This window comes from Argopecten irradians, chromosome 4 (assembly GCF_041381155.1).
Source record: "Argopecten irradians isolate NY chromosome 4, Ai_NY, whole genome shotgun sequence".
Classification (NCBI taxonomy): Eukaryota; Metazoa; Mollusca; class Bivalvia; order Pectinida; family Pectinidae; genus Argopecten; species Argopecten irradians.
In genome coordinates, this window is record NC_091137.1 from 39,520,185 (window position 1) to 39,538,899 (window position 18,715).

The window sequence follows — 18,715 nt, forward strand, 5'->3', positions numbered from 1 at the left end:
AGTATTAACGGTAAGTTAATAACTCTTGCGACTATACAAAATTATCGATCTCGTTTTACATTCCCATTTCAAAAATTAAAAGCCGTTTCGGAAAGGTAGTCGGCCTTTAATGATATTTAGTTACTGAATAAAAATGAACTTGAACATTATTTTTTACATCAATTGTCAATAAACAAATCACATTGCCGTGAAAATGAATAATGTATTACAAACCTGAGAAAGATACAAATCTGTTTTCATAGTTTGATATAGTCCTCTAAACCCGCCTATATTATTATTTTTTTTAATAATAGGCAAACAAAAATTAAAAAATTAAAAAGCCTACATGTATACATCCTCGATATTCCAGGGGTTCCGATTACTTACGATCTCTACACCCCTGGACTATCTCATAGTGAAATTGAAGGCAGCTCAGCTGAAAACATTTGACCAATCACAGGCCAGCAAAGATTTCCTTTGAAGACTACAGAGAGAGCGACGCCTAACATCAAAGCCACACAGTCAACCACAGTGTACCGTTATACGGTTCTTTTGATGTACATCAAATGACTAAATTACCTGTTCTATTCTGTTGCCTCCAGTTTTACTATGAGATAGTCCAGGGGTGTAGAGATCGTAAGTGATCGGAACCCCTGGAGTATCGAGGATGACATGTATATAATATAGGCAGGTTTAGCGGACAAAGTTTGATATACACCCTCATGGGCACTTTAATCATTTCCCTCCTTTCATTGTTTAGAATAATGAAATCATAGAGTTTGAAGAAAAAGAAATTGTTCGTATATTAGCATGAAAAAGATACGCAATTGCACACCCGGAACCTTAATTCCATGCTGTTTTCATTATTACACACTTACTTCCGGTACACTTGCGCAGAAGCTACTTCCTTTTTTCAATCCACTATGTCGAAGAGAGGTATGAAAAATATATGTACCTTTTTAAATCCCACAACATCGACACCATTTTATATCTTAATTTCAAATAAACTCAATTTCTGCAATAATTTAATCTTAGTTTCAACATGGAGTTCGTAATTTCTATGCTGCTTGTCGAATAAATGTTTGAAAACGATCTCTTTAAATCGTAAACATTGGTTTGCATGTGTCTGGCGATCGTTGCAATGTGTGTATATTTCCGTTTGCCAGAATGAGAGATAGGATATCAGCCTTTAGTATTATCTAGAACGTTGCTATGAAAATAAGGATGTTGTGTTTTGGTTTTTATATAATCTAAACAATTCAAATCGACCTCCCATTGGTAAACAACCGGCGAAGGTTGGACTAGTGTCACTGACACTGGTCATGATTGATATTCGAGTTTTTGAAAATAATTATATGCTATGACAACAAACCATTTTATTACCAGTGCAAGATGTTTATGAATGTGCTCAATGTATGTGATGATAGCAATTACATGTATGCATAAAGTTTTGTTCGAATGAAAAGTAACGGGAGAACACTTTCCTTATTTCAGGACGTGGAGGTTCCGCGGGAGGAAAATTCCGTATCTCGCTGGCTCTGCCAGTCGGAGCAGTTATCAACTGTGCCGACAACACAGGTATGTTATAAGCAGTTGTACAAAAAAACCTGGATAATTTAAATACTTCCATAATACTATCACTGTGATTCTGTGGCTAGATATATTGAGATCTGTGATGGAACTGGTGATTTACATCTTTTCATTTGATGATTAATTATCTTCACAAAAATAAAAACAACTTAATAGAACACATTTTATTTTAGTTTTGAGATCAAATAGAAATTTTGTCACTTCTGTATAGACTCTGATAAATATAATATTGTATTGTCTAAACTTTCTTTTAGGTGCAAAGAACCTGTATGTTATTGCTGTAAAAGGCATCAAAGGTCGTCTGAACAGAATGCCAGCAGCTGGAGCAGGTGACATGATAGTAGCCACCGTCAAAAAGGGCAAGCCAGAACTTCGAAAAAAAGGTAATTATATTGAAAAAAAGATGATTATAAAATCAAATTTAATTGAGCTGCTATAAAAATAGCTTTGGGATATCATTTTAGAAGTGTGTTTAGGGGTGATAGTGAAATATCAGAAACATATATACATAGAGATTGGAAACTCTTTTCTTTGTCTATGTTGACAGGCAGTAGGACCTCCAGTTTGTAGGCATTTTCCCTTGGCTAACTTCTTTTAAGTGTATTCTTTTAAACATGATATTTTTGCATAAACATAAAGTTTAAAAATTATATCATGGTTTGATCATGATGTGAACAGTTTTCCCAATTGATGTTATTTAATGTGATTTTTAAAAGTATGAAAATGAGCAATTTTACCTGGTTTTTCGAAAATCAGGCATTCAAAACCAGAAGTGCATTTTGTTTTTATTAATATATAACATATTATTTTTTCTTTCCAAAATTGTACTCAAACCATCTGAAAATTACTTAACTTTTATAACATATCAAAGTTGTTCTGCTGTATTTAACTATTTAAGAGTTTATCTAAAAGTCCCTAGGGACATACAGAGGTACATCTGCCCATCGTAAAAATGGCGAAGTTGCCAATCTCTATGTATATATGTTTCTGGAAATATATAGGGTCCTTGAAAATGTCGTATTGGGCAAGGGAAAGCCAAGACTAAGACGACTAAGACCCAATACTGTTACTTTTTTTTCATGGACCCAATATATTTCCTTATAACCCATATGCAGGTAAAACACTATATATAGATAATTCATCCCATTGGTAGCCTATTTAATCTCTATCTATTTTATGCAAAAATGTTGGTCTGAGACTTATTTATATTCGAACATTTGTCAGATGTCTCTTTTTAGAATCGCTACTCAAAGGGCCGCGTTGGCTGAGTGGTAAAGATGTCTTGACATATTACCATAAAGCTCTCCATCTCTGGGTGGTGAGTTTGAATCCCTTGTGGGGAAGATGCCAGTTACTGACTGCTGGTCGGTGGTTTTTCTTCGGGTACTCCAACTTTCCTCCACAAATGAACCCAATCTAATTAAAATTAGACCGCTCCAATAAAAATGTGCTGTGTTACGCCCAATACAAGATCGAAACAACACCCCACAGCACACCTTAGCATGACCCCCGGCCTAAAATCAGAACATCTTGCGAGGTACTGTTAGCCGTTTACTGAAGATTTTGTAGGCGACAGGCTGATTGGCTATTAACCTTAGGGGCCATGTTAAGGTGTTAGGACGTCATCATTTGATGTGATTTTTGTGACGTCATCAGGGTTCTCACTAAGTTTTTGAATAGATGGTTGAAAATTAATAATAGGTGATTGATGGCCACAAGCCCCCATGGGGGCCAATACGTATTTCTGACAAAAATAGCCAGTTGTAAACAATGAAATACACAGCTGTTTTTGCCGGCAACCGGCTTTTAACGAGAACCCTGCGTCAATCACAAGAATGTGGGGCTAATTGATGGTAAATCATACTTTACCGACGTCGTTTCAAGATCTCGAAATCTGTGTATTATGGAGAATTTGAATTAATTGAACTGTGTTGTTCCTAATTAATCATCTACCTGATAAATCATGTTGGGGGAAAGTTCATTGCTCATGAAATATCCATATATTGTAAATACACACATGGAGAAGTTCAAACTAACAAGCAATGAATATGATCTATATGTGATGACTTTGTTTTTCAGTAATGCCTGCTGTGGTGGTGCGGCAACGTAAATCAGTACGGAGGAAGAACGGGGTGTTTATATACTTTGAAGACAATGCAGGGGTGATAGTGAATAACAAGGGAGAAATGAAAGGTAAAAAATATTAATAACTTTTTGTACGTCTTTAATTAATTATCTCCCGCTTTCTCTGAAATGGGGGATATTAATTTGGGTTTGTCCGTCTGTCTGTAACACTTCGTTTCCGTGCAATAAATGTAACAAATGTAAAGCGATTTTCTTCAAACTTGGTGACAAGGTTAAATGCCTTAAGGGCTTAGCCAAATTTGATCGCAACTGTCGATGGACCTTATTTAGCAGAGTTATAGCCCTTTGAATTACTAAAAACGTCATTTTCTGCCATTTCCGTGCTTTAAAAGTAAGAAATGTAAACCAATTTTCTTCAAACTTAGTAACAAGGTTATATCTCTTAACGACTAGGACAACTTAGAATCGCAACTTTCAACGGACCTTGTTTAGCAGAGTAATGGCCCTTTGCTTGAATAAAAAAAGTCAGTTTCTGCCCCTTCCGTACAATAACTCTAATAAATATTAACCGATTTTCTTCAAACTTGGTAACAAGGTTGAATGCCTTAAGTGCCTGGCCAGGTTTGATCAACTCTTTCAGCGGATGTTATTTATCAGAGTTATGGCCCTTTAATTTACTACAAATGTCATTTTCTGCAGTTTCTGTGTAATAACTAACAAATGTTAAAACTAATATTGTTAAAATTTGGTAACAAAGTTAAATGCCTTAAGGGCTTAACCAAGTTCTAAAACATCTTACATTCAAAGAAGACTTCAGTTTATTTTTTCATGTTTCAACCAAGGTTAAACCTCAATAATGTTTAGCTACAATATGTCCTGAAAGCGGGGGATTGAAATTCCACAAATTTGCTTGTTGAATATCTTCTTACCATGGAACATCCTAGAAAGTTCTGAAATGCAAGATGTTTTCGTTGTGCATAGAAAAAAGTGATTTTTAGAAAGGGCAGTTAGATCAGCTACTCTTGAAAAGTCGCATCTTATAGATAACTGCACAAGAAAATTAATAAATTATTGTTCTTTTTGGTGTGATAATTCTAGCAGATGATAATTATAGTATGTGTATATTCAAAAATTATTGTTTTAATTCATAATTGTGTGGAGCATGGTTTAAACGATTGTATTTATTATGTTTTTCAGGGTCTGCTATCACTGGTCCTGTAGCGAAAGAATGTGCAGATTTATGGCCCCGTATCGCATCAAACGCCAGTTCTATTTCATAGACTACAACTGTTAATAAATGTCTTCAAAGGGAGTTGGAATTTTCTTATCAATTCTAAGAGAATATTTTCAGTTGGTCGAAAAGGTGCTTTAAATATTCTTGAAATTAATCGATTTACAGCTATATTGAGTATGACAGAAGTGCCATGTAAAGCATATTGGTTTGGTAGACAGATTGCTTGGAATTAACAGGTTTTGAAAATGTGTATAGTAAGATAGTCGGAGGATATACTTTCAGTTGCTTGATACTCTGGTTCGAAGAGTCTCAACTTTTACTGTAGATTTGGATTTAGCATTGCTTGACTTCAAAAAATTAATATAGTACTACCTGTTGTGTAGATTTAAAGCAATCTGTTGTAAAAATTATATCTTTCGTGGCATAATCCAGTTTGGCTGTAAATCTATAATAAGACTGTTGGTGACCATTTTGATAACTTCCAAAATAAAAGCAAGCAAGAATTCTTTCTCCAACAGGGTTGGGGTCAATTACATTGCAATGTAATTAATTACAATTACAATTACTTGGTCAAAACTCAATTACAATTACAATTACTCAGTTTTGTAAATGTAATTAATTACAATTACAATTACATTCAAAAAGTAATTAATTACAATTACACATTACATTTTCTTAAGATGTTTATTTTTACAAATATATACACAATTGTATAGTATATAAGTCACTATCAGTAAGTTCTGATAGAACATATGCTTCACAAGTTACAATTGAGTATTGGTAGGGTGTACGTGTATTAGTTTTACATGTGCATTTTTATTAGACCTAGGTCAAATAAAAATGTACATTTAAAACTTTTCAGACTCTGATGATGATAAAATGCAATTTAAAAATATGATGGTACCAGGTATTCATATTTATAAATTGCATTTTATCATCATCAGAGTCTGAAAATTATCATCAGACATATATGCATTCTGTTTCTGTCTGGTCGGAATACTTTGCCAGCAACACTAAATAATCTCTCTACTGGAGCTGGTAAAATACACAAATGTGGAAATCTGCAAGAATTATCTTTCCGGAACTTAAATGGGTCCCAACATCTCTCTGTGCAATATTCACCAATGTACCCGTAGGTGTCTACTTCATTGGATTTAAGAGTTGTGTCTCTTTCGTGAGGGTGTAGTGGAATGAACTGAAAAAGTCTTCTGTTTTAATTTTCTTGGCAGGGGCGGTTGAAGACTAATCTGAGCTATCATCTATATTTTTGCCTTCATTAGATATGCTAATTAGGTGATCAACATGTATATATAGGTGTTATATAAGCAAGACCTTTGTGATTTGTAATCACAGGCTATGTGTTCACAACTCACACCTGTATATATTGCCTCAGGAGAAAACTACAGGTAAAAAGAGGTGCACGTGTAGGGTAACCTGTTTAAATTTTTATATAGCCAAATAAATGTCTTACATTCATTAATTTTAGTATTAGACATTAGTAAATATATATATGTAATTGAAAAGTAATTGAAATGTAATTGTTAATTACACATTTTTAGAATGTAATTAATTACAATTACAATTACATGTAATTGAAATATTTCTTAATTACAAATTACTTTCAATTACTTTAAAAAATGTAATTAATTGCAATTAATTACAATTACATTTTTAATTACCCCAACCCTGTTCTCCAAATAGTAAATTGACATTCACAGTACTACATCCACCTTCCAAACAGGAGAGCAAAGGACATCACTCAGACAGGACTTCAACTTGTTTCTAGAGTGTAGGCTGTAGCAAGGCAGACACTACCAAGTGAGAAATATTCCCACAAACCAAAAACTGGTGACCTATTCCATTACACTTCCCTCATGCACAATGAAAGATCAACAAAATGGTGTATTGACAAAAGAAACCTGTGACTATAGCAATGTTTTGGTCCTGTTTGTAATGACCATGTGATGTGTACAAGTTTAGGGAAAGCTAGAGGAAAAATACCAACATGCTAGTATGATTAGTAATTTAGTACCTGGAAACTTGCCTTATCTGGGAATTTTTCCTGGAAACCTTAATAGGCGGAACACTAGAGGTATGATGACGGAACACTAAAATGAATTCTTGATCTAGTGAAAGAATTTCCTTTTGTCCATCACAGGCTTTGGATTCTATAGTTGTACAGACAACTCGTTTGTATTCACAAATACACTTTTTCTGAAATTAGTGCTATTTAGCCAGAAGAGTTCTTAACCTTGACCCAGTATTACATACAATGTGTCTATATAGCTATAGACTTAAATGCCTGTTGTTTTTAGGTCATCTGACCCGAAGGGTCAGGATGACCTATAGTCGTCATGTTTCGTCCGTCGTCGTCCGCCGTGCGTTAACTTTTCACATTTTGAACTTCTTCTCAAGTTCTACCTGTGCGATTTGGCTGAAACTTGCATGAAATGATACTGCCATGGTCCCGACAAAGTGTTGTTATTTTTCGGGTCGATCCGAAATCCAAGATGGCCGCCACAGCCGCCATCTTGAAAACACATTTTGAACTTTTCAAGTTCTACCATTGCGATTAGGCTGAAACTTGCATGAAATGATCCTGACATGGTCCCGACAAAGTGTTGTTATCTTTTCGGTCGATCCGAAATCCAAGATGGCCGCCACAGCCGCCATCTTGAAAATACATTTTGAACTTCTTCTCAAGTTCTACCGGTGCAATTAGGCTGAAACTTGCATGAAATGATCCTGACATGGTCCCGACAAAGTGTTGTTACTCTTCGGGTCGATCCGAAATCCAAGATGGCCGCCACAGCCGCCATCTTGAAAACACATTTTGAACTTCTTCTAAAGTTCTACCGGTGCGATTTGGCTGAAACTTGCATGAAATGATCCTGACATGGTCCCGACAAAGTGTTGTTATTTTTCGGGTCGATCCGAAATCCAAGATGGCCGCCAAAGCCGCCATCTTGAAAGCACATTTTGAACTTCTTCTCAAGTTCTACTGGTGCGATTTGGCTGAAACTTGCATGAAATGATCCTGACATGGTCCCGACAAAGTGTTTTTATTTTTCGGGTCGATCCGAAATCCAAGATGGCCGCCACAGCCGCCATCTTGAAAATACATTTTGAACTTCTTCTCAAGTTCTACCGGTGCAATTGGGCTGAAACTTGCATGAAATGATCCTGACATGGTCCCGACAAAGTGTTGTTATTTTTCGGGTCGATCCGAAATCCAAGATGGCCGCCACAGCCGCCATCTTGAAAGCACATTTTGAACTTCTTCTCAAGTTCTACCGGTGCGATTTGGCTGAAACTTGCATGAAATGATCCTGACATGGTCCCAACAAAGTGTTGTTACATCTCTGGTTGATCCCAAATCGAAGATGGCTACCATGACACTATATCTAATTAACTTCCTACATGTTAAGGCCCTTTGGCCTTTTGTTTGAAAGAAAATTTGTTGAAAGAAATTTAAAATGATCCCGACATGGTCCTGACAAAGTGACACCATATGAAATTAAATTTACTATTGCCAAGGTAGTCAGATGACCGTTAAGGCCCTTTGGGCCTCTTGTTTTAAAAAAAAGGGGGGGGGGGACACAAGTAGAGCACAGACTTAATACTGTACACAATTTACACAACGGACAGACCATGAAAAGGCAATTTAGTAGCTCACCATCTGATATAAGCTATGTTGAGGAGAGGTTTTGGAGTTACAGCCTGGAAAGGACATACAGAATTGAACAGTTGTTGCCTTTCAACAAAGGCATCAATTTGATTTATACAGTAACTTTGGAGGTGAGTCTAGTTAAAATCTGGAAAAGCCACTCAGTTTCTGACAGACCAGCATATGACTAGCAAGGCCAAATAGATAAGACCAATCTCTATAGTTTGTCAGCAAATCTGAAGTATACTCTACAGAGCTCAGATGTAACCTGGTAATTAAAACTGAGTCTAATATATTTAATAAATATAAGTTTATTCATTGACTGTTAAAACATTTGGTGAAAAAAAATGTAAGAAGTTTTGTCTAGGACAAACGTATATGTTTCTAATGTGACATGCAATAACCATTATGAGCCTTCATCGTTATCATCAATACCCCAAAATCTGCTGTGGAATGTGTACGTACTTCTTGCCTTAACATTGAAGACGGATATTTAATATCTCATAACACTTCTTTTCTTTTATCTCCAACATGTGAATGCTACATTCAGAAATACCAACGTATAGCCAGTACATGGCAGCTATTTCAGGAAGGCCTTGATCAGGTATAGTGGTAGCATGTTGGACACAATAACCTCTCTGACAATATAGAACTTTGTGTCGAAGCAAGAAGCAGTACTATAACTTTTACAGTGAATCAGCTCAAATGAATTTTGCCCAATTACACTAAAATATGGAGACTGATATGAGAAGATGTATTTAGTAAAATATTTCAATAATATAGTACAAGATGAATTGTCAAAAATATATTAACATGCCAATCTTCAAGAAATAACTAAAGGGCAATTACAACTACATCCTAGATAGTCCAGGGATTCCAATCACATACAATCTCTACACCCCTGGACTATCTCATAGTAAAATTGAAGGCAGCTCAGGGAACAAATCTGAACCAATCACAGGCCTGCAAAAATTGTCATTGAAGACAACAGAGAGAGCGACACCTACTTTAACATCAAAGCCACATAGTTAACCACAGTGTACCGTTATACGACTCTTTTGACGTACATCAAAGGACTAAATTACCTATTCTATTCTGTTGCTTTTAGTTTTACTATGAGATAGGAGTGTAGAGATTATTAGTTATCAGAACCCCTGGAGTATCGAGGATGTTACAACTGTGAAAAGACTAAATCTGACTCGTACTGAAAAATAGACGATTACTTACAATGGACTTTTTTTTAACAGTTCGTTTGCTAATTACACATACCAATTTTACAAATAGAGGAACAGTTAAAGAGGAAACAACTTCATTAGCGAAAAAATACCCACGGTATTTATCATGATTGATAATATGTAGTGTATATATTTGACAGTCATGCCTTGCATATCTATGAATCTGTATGAACACAAAACATTGTCTAATTCAGTATCGTGATGATACAATTTCATTTTGATTTGTAATTCTAGCACCATGTACAACTCAAATACTAAAATTCAAGAGAGCTGGTTCAGAAAAGAACTAGACCTTGTCCTTCCAATTATTCTTAAAAAAACAATGTGCTATGAGATCGAAATTGCCAAATGATTCAAACATGTACCTATATATTAAAGAGGACAACTGATGGACACTAGCATTTTATTCACAATTTACATTTTTTTGTTGTATTGTAATTCCTGTTCTAGATTGCATATTAGAGTTATCTGCCCTTGTGGGTAGGTACTGATTGAACACTACATATTTTTGCCAAGTAATGATGTCAAAATACAGGTGTTTCAAGATACCAAAACAATGTGGGTAAAGTACAATTTACCGTAAATTTGTCCAACCTTTTCGGTGATAGTCATAAATTTCACACCAATGGTAAATCATACTTTACCCACATTGTTTTAGTATGTCGAAATTGAAATAGTGATACCTACCCACAAGGGAGCTAACTCTGTAAATACAGTAATATGCAAAGACAGAAATCTTCACTCTTTACATCTAAAATTTTAAAAGTATTAATTAAACTTGGTGTTCCAGTTTCTTCACTTTAAAAATTAAAGGCCAGCACTTCGGATCACTAAAAGATGTCTGCTATTATGATAAAATATTTCAATGTCATGATTTTCAAATAAAACAATTTAATAACCACAGTGTACAACCTCAATCAGTATAAACCATCAATCAACTTAAAAAAATATTGTTTTTCTTTGTCAACTGCACTCAATTGTTGTACTGTCCTGAAAACAGCCATAATGAAGGGATACCCTTCTGTAGTTGGCAAATAAGTCTCTGATTTTATGTAGAGTTGATTGCAAGCAAATATACGGAAAAAAATGAAAAAAAATGCATTCAACAAAATGAAACATGATCGCAATGAATCTTTGACAAAAGAAAGTTTTAACGAGATATTCTCAGGGACAAATAATTACCACTTAATATTTACTTGTGCAGTTGCTGTGAAAATACGGTAAATCATAGCTACTGTACTGATCATGATCACAAACTCGATATGCACTTGTGTGACCTTTCAGTAGGAATGCTTATATTTTTATAGTAAGACTAGTATTGCTATCACTGTCATCAGATTCCATCATAAATACATAATTTATCATATTTAATATCATATATTGCACCTAGTTTTTAATTCAGTATAAATCATCAGCATTTTATCTTTTGTTACACAGTTCTGTGCCACATTGCCGTCAAATTGGATAAAAGGTGGTGATTTAGATACACACATGTATCTGATATTATATCCCATTTTCAGCTGCTCAGTGTTTAACACAAGGTTCTAGTTATTAATAAAATATCTTCACTCTCACAAGTGCTAATATTTCATATTCATCATGTTTCCCCGAGGATGTAGTATGAGAGACCCGCTAGTGCAGCAGCCACAACACCTCCAATTACAGTACCTGTGTAAAGTACAAAAATATGTGTTAGTAAACGTTTGTTAGACAGAAAATGTGCAACACTATCATGCCCTCTATGGCAACATCAAAATAATTCAGCTTGTGACGTTTTTCTAAAATATATAATACATGTATTCATACTCACACATGTTCATGAGATTTAGGATTTCAAGAAATTAAAGAGCCATGTTGAGTATAATAAATATGTATTGGTACATATTCAATGTAATGATAAAATTAAGGTGATATATTCTGTAACGATCCCAGAGTCTCTTTCACTCAGATACTGGAACAATGTACTCTCTAAATTATAAATCATTTATTCACTGGTGATTACAAAAATAAAATGCATCATTGGAAAGGGAATTATCCTATACATCTGGTTAACAAAATATGTCTTACAGCCATGCTACCCCAACTGAGAACGACGCGTTTATATAAACCCCTATCGCTCTACCGCTGACTTGTATCGATGTATTGAATGAGTGTACTGCAGCCGTGTTATTTATAGACTCGGGTACTGTCACCAAATCCACAGGTAGAGCAGTAGAGGTTAATATACACGCTTCTTTCTCAGTTGGGGTAGCACGGCTGTAACATCAAATTACCAATAGGTTTCATATAATTACCTATAAATGTACATTTCGTTCAATAAATATACATACCAATATTAAAACCAAGATTACTTTTCTTGAGATCTTCACTATTAGATTCTGAATCAATATCTTCTGTTGTTGCCATATCTTCTTCAGCTGATGAAGGTAAAAAATATAATAAGCAATTATCAAGTCCTGTCTTAACAAGAGGCCCATAGGCTGTGACAGTCACATGATCAGGAGAATATAATACTAATTATTCTTATCAAGATTGTTTCACCAAAATTTATAATATTTACTAACAAACTATGTCCATTTTCAAACTCTTCCAAGAAATACAAGATACTTTTTACAAAAATAGGATTGGACATCAGGAATAGTCTGAAGAAAGATGTTTTTATTTATTGAATTTTAGGGGCAGTAACCTAAATTCCAATCAATCTGATGCCTTGATACATTAATATATCTTACTGGCCATCCGTTCACAGGTGAAGTCTAGTTTTTCCTCTGTTATACTGAGGTCTAACAGTTCCTCGATTCGATCTGTTACTTCCTCCATCTTTTCATCTGGGAACATGTAGTCACAGAAGTCAAGCTGTGTGCCGGGGAGTTTACCAAATACTCGTACAGGTGTGTTATATAGCTCCTTCATCACTGTAAAATAGAAATTTCAACATGATTCCAAATATCGGTAAATAAAGGAAAACAATTAAAGCAAAGTTGAATTATACTGGTAGTGCATGACTCATTCACTCATTCACTCCCTGAAGACTGTTGTGAAGAGTTTTACGTACCGTGACGCTATATATAACGTTTCGGGGCACAAGTTCCCTGAAGACACATTTGAACTCTTCTTATACCAAGGCTGGAATAGTTCATTATGAATTTTCAGGGGTGAATAAAATACTTGTGCAATGATCCATGAATTGGTTATCCCCAAGTCTATGTGAAAGTCAATCACTAATGAAAGTTAGTACCTTTAAATATAATATGTTTGCTTGTTAAGCTTTTTTGAAACACTGTAGGTTTGAAATCATAACATTGACAATTAAAACATACCAGATTCTTCTTCAACTACATCAATGACATCCTCATATAAAAGTTCACATCGCGCCATCAGGCTTCTCACCACATCTGCTTGTAGAGCCTGTTGTAACAAAAGAGGAAATTTTCAGTTACATAGGTTTTTGATAATCTTTTAATGGCTTTTATATAGTGTTGAGCTTACCTTTATTCAAAATCATTAACAGAAATATTATGGGATTGATTATTTTAACAAACTAAGAACTTTTGCTGGCTTCCCGGTTGATAATATTGTACGTATCAAATCTAGATAAATGTTCCGGTATGTCAGCACAGTTTTACCTTTATTCCATCTCGAACTTCTGCTTTTCCATATACATATGCCCTGCTGTGAATGCAGCCACAAACTGCCATCTTGGCTACATTTTCAACAACTCTTGCTTCAGACTCATTATCAGCTTCCTAATAATAACACAAGAAAACAGATGTATAACCATGGTAACATATATCACAAGACTATCAGGAGACAAATTGATGTACAAGATGGCCAACATTATATGATTACCTATACATGTAATTATAATCCACTGTCTCATATTCAAAATAGAATAATTTGACAATAACATCTCATAACCCAACGGTTTAGTTATAACAGTTAGAATCAGATTATATGTAAAGTAAAATAATAAACTTAATATTATATACATTATGAAATGTGAAATACAATATAATATTTTATTTCATATTGCATAATGTTTTGTAAACAAGTTGGATATTAGAATTTTTAGATAATTGATCAATATTCAATGATGTTCCTATATAAACTGCTAGATAAATCTGTAACTACCATTTCTAGTTTACTTCCATTAACTTACTGGCTTTATACAAAATTCAATTTCTTGTATTTGCTGGGTTGGCTGCCCCTTATCACGACCTTTACCACGACCTTTTGATTCTGACTGGTCCAGAGATTCTGTCGGTTCTCGTAGCTTTCCATTGAAGAGTGCTATACCTCCACATAATCTCTTGCAGTAAGGTGTAATGCCACTCTGAAAATGAATAAGTACAGTCTACTGATGTAATCATAAGCTTATAATAATGTAATAATAAGATTTTAAACTTATTTTGTATGCAAATTGGCTTTGAATATGGATTTTTTGTACAAAAATTTTGTATTTTCATGTCTAAGCACATTTCTCACAAACTTCAAATGAAATACTCAAACCATTTGTGAACTTATGAACAAGATATTTAGATTTAGATCTTGTGTATTACTGTGTGCGTATATGTATCGTCAAACATTTTTTTCTCTATCTAGAATTATTGTCTTTAAAATATAAAATATGAAATATTCAAACTTCATATAGCAGTTGGTGAAGTTAGGTGCAGTTCTTGAATGTTGAGGTGGTGACACTCAAGATTAATTAAAAGTGGAATATTAGTACATATATGTATATCATTGAAGAAAACATTACAAAGGTACAATTTACTACTATAACTATCTGACATTTTATTGCATGATTCCTTATTATCATGAAGCTGTTTGTGACATGTAAATGAACTGTGTCTGTTTTAAACCGAGAAGAATTCTATACCTGGAGCAGTTTACTAAAGAAACGCAAAGGTTCTATTAAAGGTGAGATTTATTTGAGTAAGATTTTATACTTGAAGTTGCCTAAGGATGCAAGGTGAGATTTGTTCTATTCAGACTTTACCTGAAGCTGTTTAAGAAATGTCTGATTTTGCGACCGTACAGGTACTGGAATCCTCAGATCAATAGCAATGTCAGATCGTAGACAAAGCCAGTGGTCTCCTCCTGAATGATTTTTCCAGTCAGCAGGTCTAAAAGAACTCTAAAATATCAAGTTTATCAACACATTACCACAATGTATAATCCTACTGTATCTATTTCTTTAGACTGGCCACCAGTCTCTAACATATTGAAAAGAAATCACTAAAATTTGGCTTGATAATTTTGGTCTCTACTACACGTCTGATTTTAAGTTTCAGGGGGAGATAATTAATAGTTTGACCAATAATTTGAATCAAGTTTAGTTCTTTACATGTGAAGCTTTGTTACCCTTGTCAGTAGGGAAATAAAACTTATCTGTGGGGAGAGCAATACAATAGTTACTGTGGACTTAATCTTATCCAAGGTATTTTTACATGCCCTGTTGTTGTCAATTGAGAAAAGAATACCTTTGGATCACCAACATCGATACTTCTACAGGTATATCTGAGTGAGTTAAGGTCATGTTTTTGTATATTTGATAATAAACTAATCATTTCATTTTGAAGTATGTCATTCCATAGACTATTGCATAGCAACTAGGTCAGTTATTACTCCCATAACATGAGAGTTCACAGGTCAGATTATTTTTCATCAGGTGTTATTTTGCTGACATATATAAAAAAAAGTCTCTTGCTAAACTATTAAAACAAGAATCTGAAAAACTGTATTTTTTCTGTGTATGCACCAGGAAATCAACTTTGAAGGATACTTTCTTGTGCTTGAGCAGATCTGAAGCAGTATTCGGTCAGTGATACCTCCTTCCTCTGGTACCACCTGTCCCTTCACAAGGGTCTTATGTATGGCAAACAGGATCTGAAATACACAAACAATCTATATTTCAGTAATCATAGTTTAATAATTAGGTGTCCTGATTTAAGTTATATTACAATATTATTTTTACATTTCACATTTCAAACTGTATGTCACCATATTGATATACATATGTACATTAAATGTGAAACATATTCCTGTCATTTTCTATAGAAACAAATTCCTGTCATTTTCTAAAGAAAACCAAGAATTACACAAGTGGATCTGTTGCTTGCAAGACTTTAAACACTTTAATAAAAATAATACATAATTATTTTATACAGAAATTTCTTAATTTGATATATTGTATGGAAATAATATTTGTTAATATTATTTGAGCTTTCGATGTGGAAAAAAATCACTCAAAGAGATCTTAGTTATAGAATAGAAACCTATTTCCTGCTGCCAATAAAGTCATATTTATAAATATTTCACCTTTGCGCATCATGAAAATTATTTTCATATAATTTCTTTATTTAACTTGTCAAATAAGTTGATATGTTTGCTTTAACCATGAACAGCTTGAATTTGGTTTAGTCAGATGACACCATCCTTATACTATTAATATGCTGATGAATGGTAAACCATACCTGTCTGAGTTTTGCTTGTGCTGCCTGCATCATATTCGGTGAAGCAAGGGCAAATACTCCGATAACATCTATACCGCCAGGTAACATTCTTATAACCTGTAGATGCAAAGGATGATAAAAAGTTATCTTATAGTTTCAGCTAAACATTCATTTTAAAACAATACATAGTTTTGAATTTTAAATTTTAATACTATAACTTTTTTTTCTCTCAAACAGTTAATTTTGCATCCATATATTTAAAGGTTGCTAAAGTTGGGGCCATCCTTCATATATATTGTCCCCTCTATAAGCTAAGGCTTTATTTTATGTATAGCTATCAGTTTAGTTTTAAAAAGAAACACCTGTTTAGCATGAGTAGCTGCCCATTTTTCATCAGCATCGCTCAGACTTTCTGGACGATGATCAGACTTCCGTCTTTTTTTAGCTGTATCAAGTGTACTGTCTTCTTCAAATTCCTCCTCACTGACTTCATCTTCCACTGGCTCAGGGGTACGAATTAAACGCACAGCATAGTCTTTCTGGGTAGTGAGCTGGTGAAAATAGATACATCAATACTTTTTCATTTATAAAATACCTTAAAATATTTCATGATAATAAAAATAGGCTCATCTAAATTGTTGCAACTGGCAATCTTGCGAAGATTATCAATTTTTTATTAAAGATGATCTAGTTATTAGGCTTAGTTAGACTAGGCGGAGGTTGGTATATGACAGTATGATGCAACTTGCAAGTACATAATTATGTACAAGTATAGTTAATCAGAAGACTTAAGGTTTTTTTAGAAATCATTATCAGATAATTTACATTGACGATTTGATTACTGCACTTAACAACTAACAATTGCCTTACAAGACAATACATTTAGTCTTTCTATTGATGTTGGACTGGCGAGTTTGGTATTGCTGATGACTGAATGAGACTTTATAATTCATTGATTTATATATATATGTCGCGGTGTTTGAATTCACTGTGTACATAAAATGTATTATATTAGGTCTTAAAACTACATGCGCTGTGTATTGTCTGAATTTACATGTCCCTGTGTCATGTAATGTCCTGTACATGTAAATCTGTGTGTATGTAAGTTGTTATGATGACATATGAGAGGTGAGTAATTGGATTGGTTGAGAGTGTCACATTGACCCTGCATGACCCTGTCCTTGCACGTGCATGCCCACCCTAGTGGAAGCGTGTCCACACATTACATGGAAAATAGGCACCGGACAGATACCACCTATAGCTGGAAGCCTGTGTGCTTTACGGCCATAGTGTTGAAAGGTATGTTTATTTAATATATAACTAGAGATAAAGTAATTAACTTATTATTCATTATGCAATATACTTAATATACTTTATAGTTTTCGGTTATAACTTTTAAATAACTTGTCCATAAGCCTTTATAATATGTAAATGTATATGATAATGTATAAAAAAAGGACCACACATGGTCCGTTAGGTTAGAGTTATGTATAGGGTCAAGTGATTGTAAACTAAATGTAATAACTCTGAAATTAAAATACAATTTACCTATAAAAAAATATAATAAATAAATACCCGTATATTTACAGTACATGTATAAATATGGCATATTATAGCTGGTACATTTATGTGTCCCTATATATTGTCAGGTATTGTTCTTTTTATTTCAGGTTATCTGTCATTGTTTTTGTATAATTAAACTGTCAGCTAGTTAACAGTTGTTGGTTCCTTTTTTATACGAAGAGAACATACCCATATATATTCAATCTCGTGACATATAAATAACTAGCTATAAGGTGTACTGTATCGCGGTGATGACAGTACCTCCAACAAGGCTAACACGACGAAACGCTTTTGAAACATCAGGTGCAATAATACTTTATACACGTGTAGGATATGTGACAGGATGATCAGCTGACATATTGCAGACTGAACACACGAAGTTTTATCATCTTTTGAAAAATTTAATGAATATACGTAATGTTTACCTGACCAATAATCAGACCTAAATTCCATGGACTATTCTTAATTAGTTTATCTACGTAGTCTTGAATAGCGTCATCGGCTAAAACTGTCCGTCCCATATTTCTAGGTCCACTTTGCACGTCTGCTGAAAAGCGGATATGCTCTGAGAGAAGGGGAGACTACTCTATTAGCACTGGTTCATTCGACCATCACGTGTACGATACAGTTACATTACCACTGTGTCACTTTCTCATGGCTTTTACGTATATCTATACTGTATAGTAGATCCCGACACCGTCTAATAACATTGTCTTAATCAAATAAATGTTCTACGTGTTCAATATGTAAATGAAAACCTTTTGAGTGATCAAAAAAGAATAATCTCCAAAAGTGGTTCGATGATTTACTTCCGAAGTTTCATCCAAATAAATGCATGGTTCTGCAGGCAAAGGGATCACCGAATAATGTAGTCCGCTAAATCTGGCTATACTTATAAATTTAGAAT

General features: G+C 34.2%; 2 protein-coding genes across 2 annotated transcripts; one reads left to right on the forward strand and one right to left on the reverse strand.

The window, feature by feature from the left end:
• The first annotated feature begins 845 nt into the window (after positions 1 to 845).
• On the forward strand, positions 846 to 4,966 carry LOC138321619 (large ribosomal subunit protein uL14). The gene is made up of 5 exons (XM_069265403.1): positions 846 to 915; positions 1,474 to 1,557; positions 1,824 to 1,952; positions 3,649 to 3,762; positions 4,852 to 4,966. Exons 1-5 carry the CDS (start codon positions 903 to 905, stop codon positions 4,932 to 4,934), a joined length of 423 nt encoding a protein of 140 aa, XP_069121504.1. The 5' UTR covers positions 846 to 902; the 3' UTR covers positions 4,935 to 4,966.
• Positions 4,967 to 8,850: 3,884 nt separating this feature from the next.
• Positions 8,851 to 18,372, reverse strand: LOC138321620 (protein odr-4 homolog). The gene is made up of 12 exons (XM_069265404.1): positions 18,234 to 18,372; positions 16,608 to 16,796; positions 16,267 to 16,362; positions 15,576 to 15,679; positions 15,274 to 15,310; positions 14,790 to 14,927; positions 13,950 to 14,123; positions 13,417 to 13,536; positions 13,111 to 13,198; positions 12,523 to 12,705; positions 12,121 to 12,207; positions 8,851 to 11,458 (listed from the first exon to the last, which is right to left on the reverse strand). The coding sequence occupies exons 1-12, from the start codon at positions 18,327 to 18,329 to the stop codon at positions 11,388 to 11,390; spliced, it is 1,383 nt and encodes a 460-aa protein (XP_069121505.1). The 5' UTR covers positions 18,330 to 18,372; the 3' UTR covers positions 8,851 to 11,387.
• Positions 18,373 to 18,715: the final 343 nt, after the last annotated feature.

Excerpts from the sequence above, each read along its gene's own strand:
- LOC138321619 (XM_069265403.1), top strand. Across the intron at positions 1,558-1,823 it reads CAACTGTGCCGACAACACAG|GTGCAAAGAACCTGTATGTT; the intron begins GTATGTTATAAG and ends ACTTTCTTTTAG. Across the intron at positions 1,953-3,648 it reads GCCAGAACTTCGAAAAAAAG|TAATGCCTGCTGTGGTGGTG; the intron begins GTAATTATATTG and ends TTTGTTTTTCAG.
- LOC138321620 (XM_069265404.1), bottom strand. The coding sequence starts at position 18,329 with ATGGGACGGACAGTTTTAGCCGATGACGCTATTCAAGACTACGTAGAT. Across the intron at positions 16,797-18,233 it reads TAGGTCTGATTATTGGTCAG|CTCACTACCCAGAAAGACTA; the intron begins GTAAACATTACG and ends TATTTTCACCAG. Across the intron at positions 15,680-16,266 it reads CACAAGCAAAACTCAGACAG|ATCCTGTTTGCCATACATAA; the intron begins GTATGGTTTACC and ends TGTGTATTTCAG.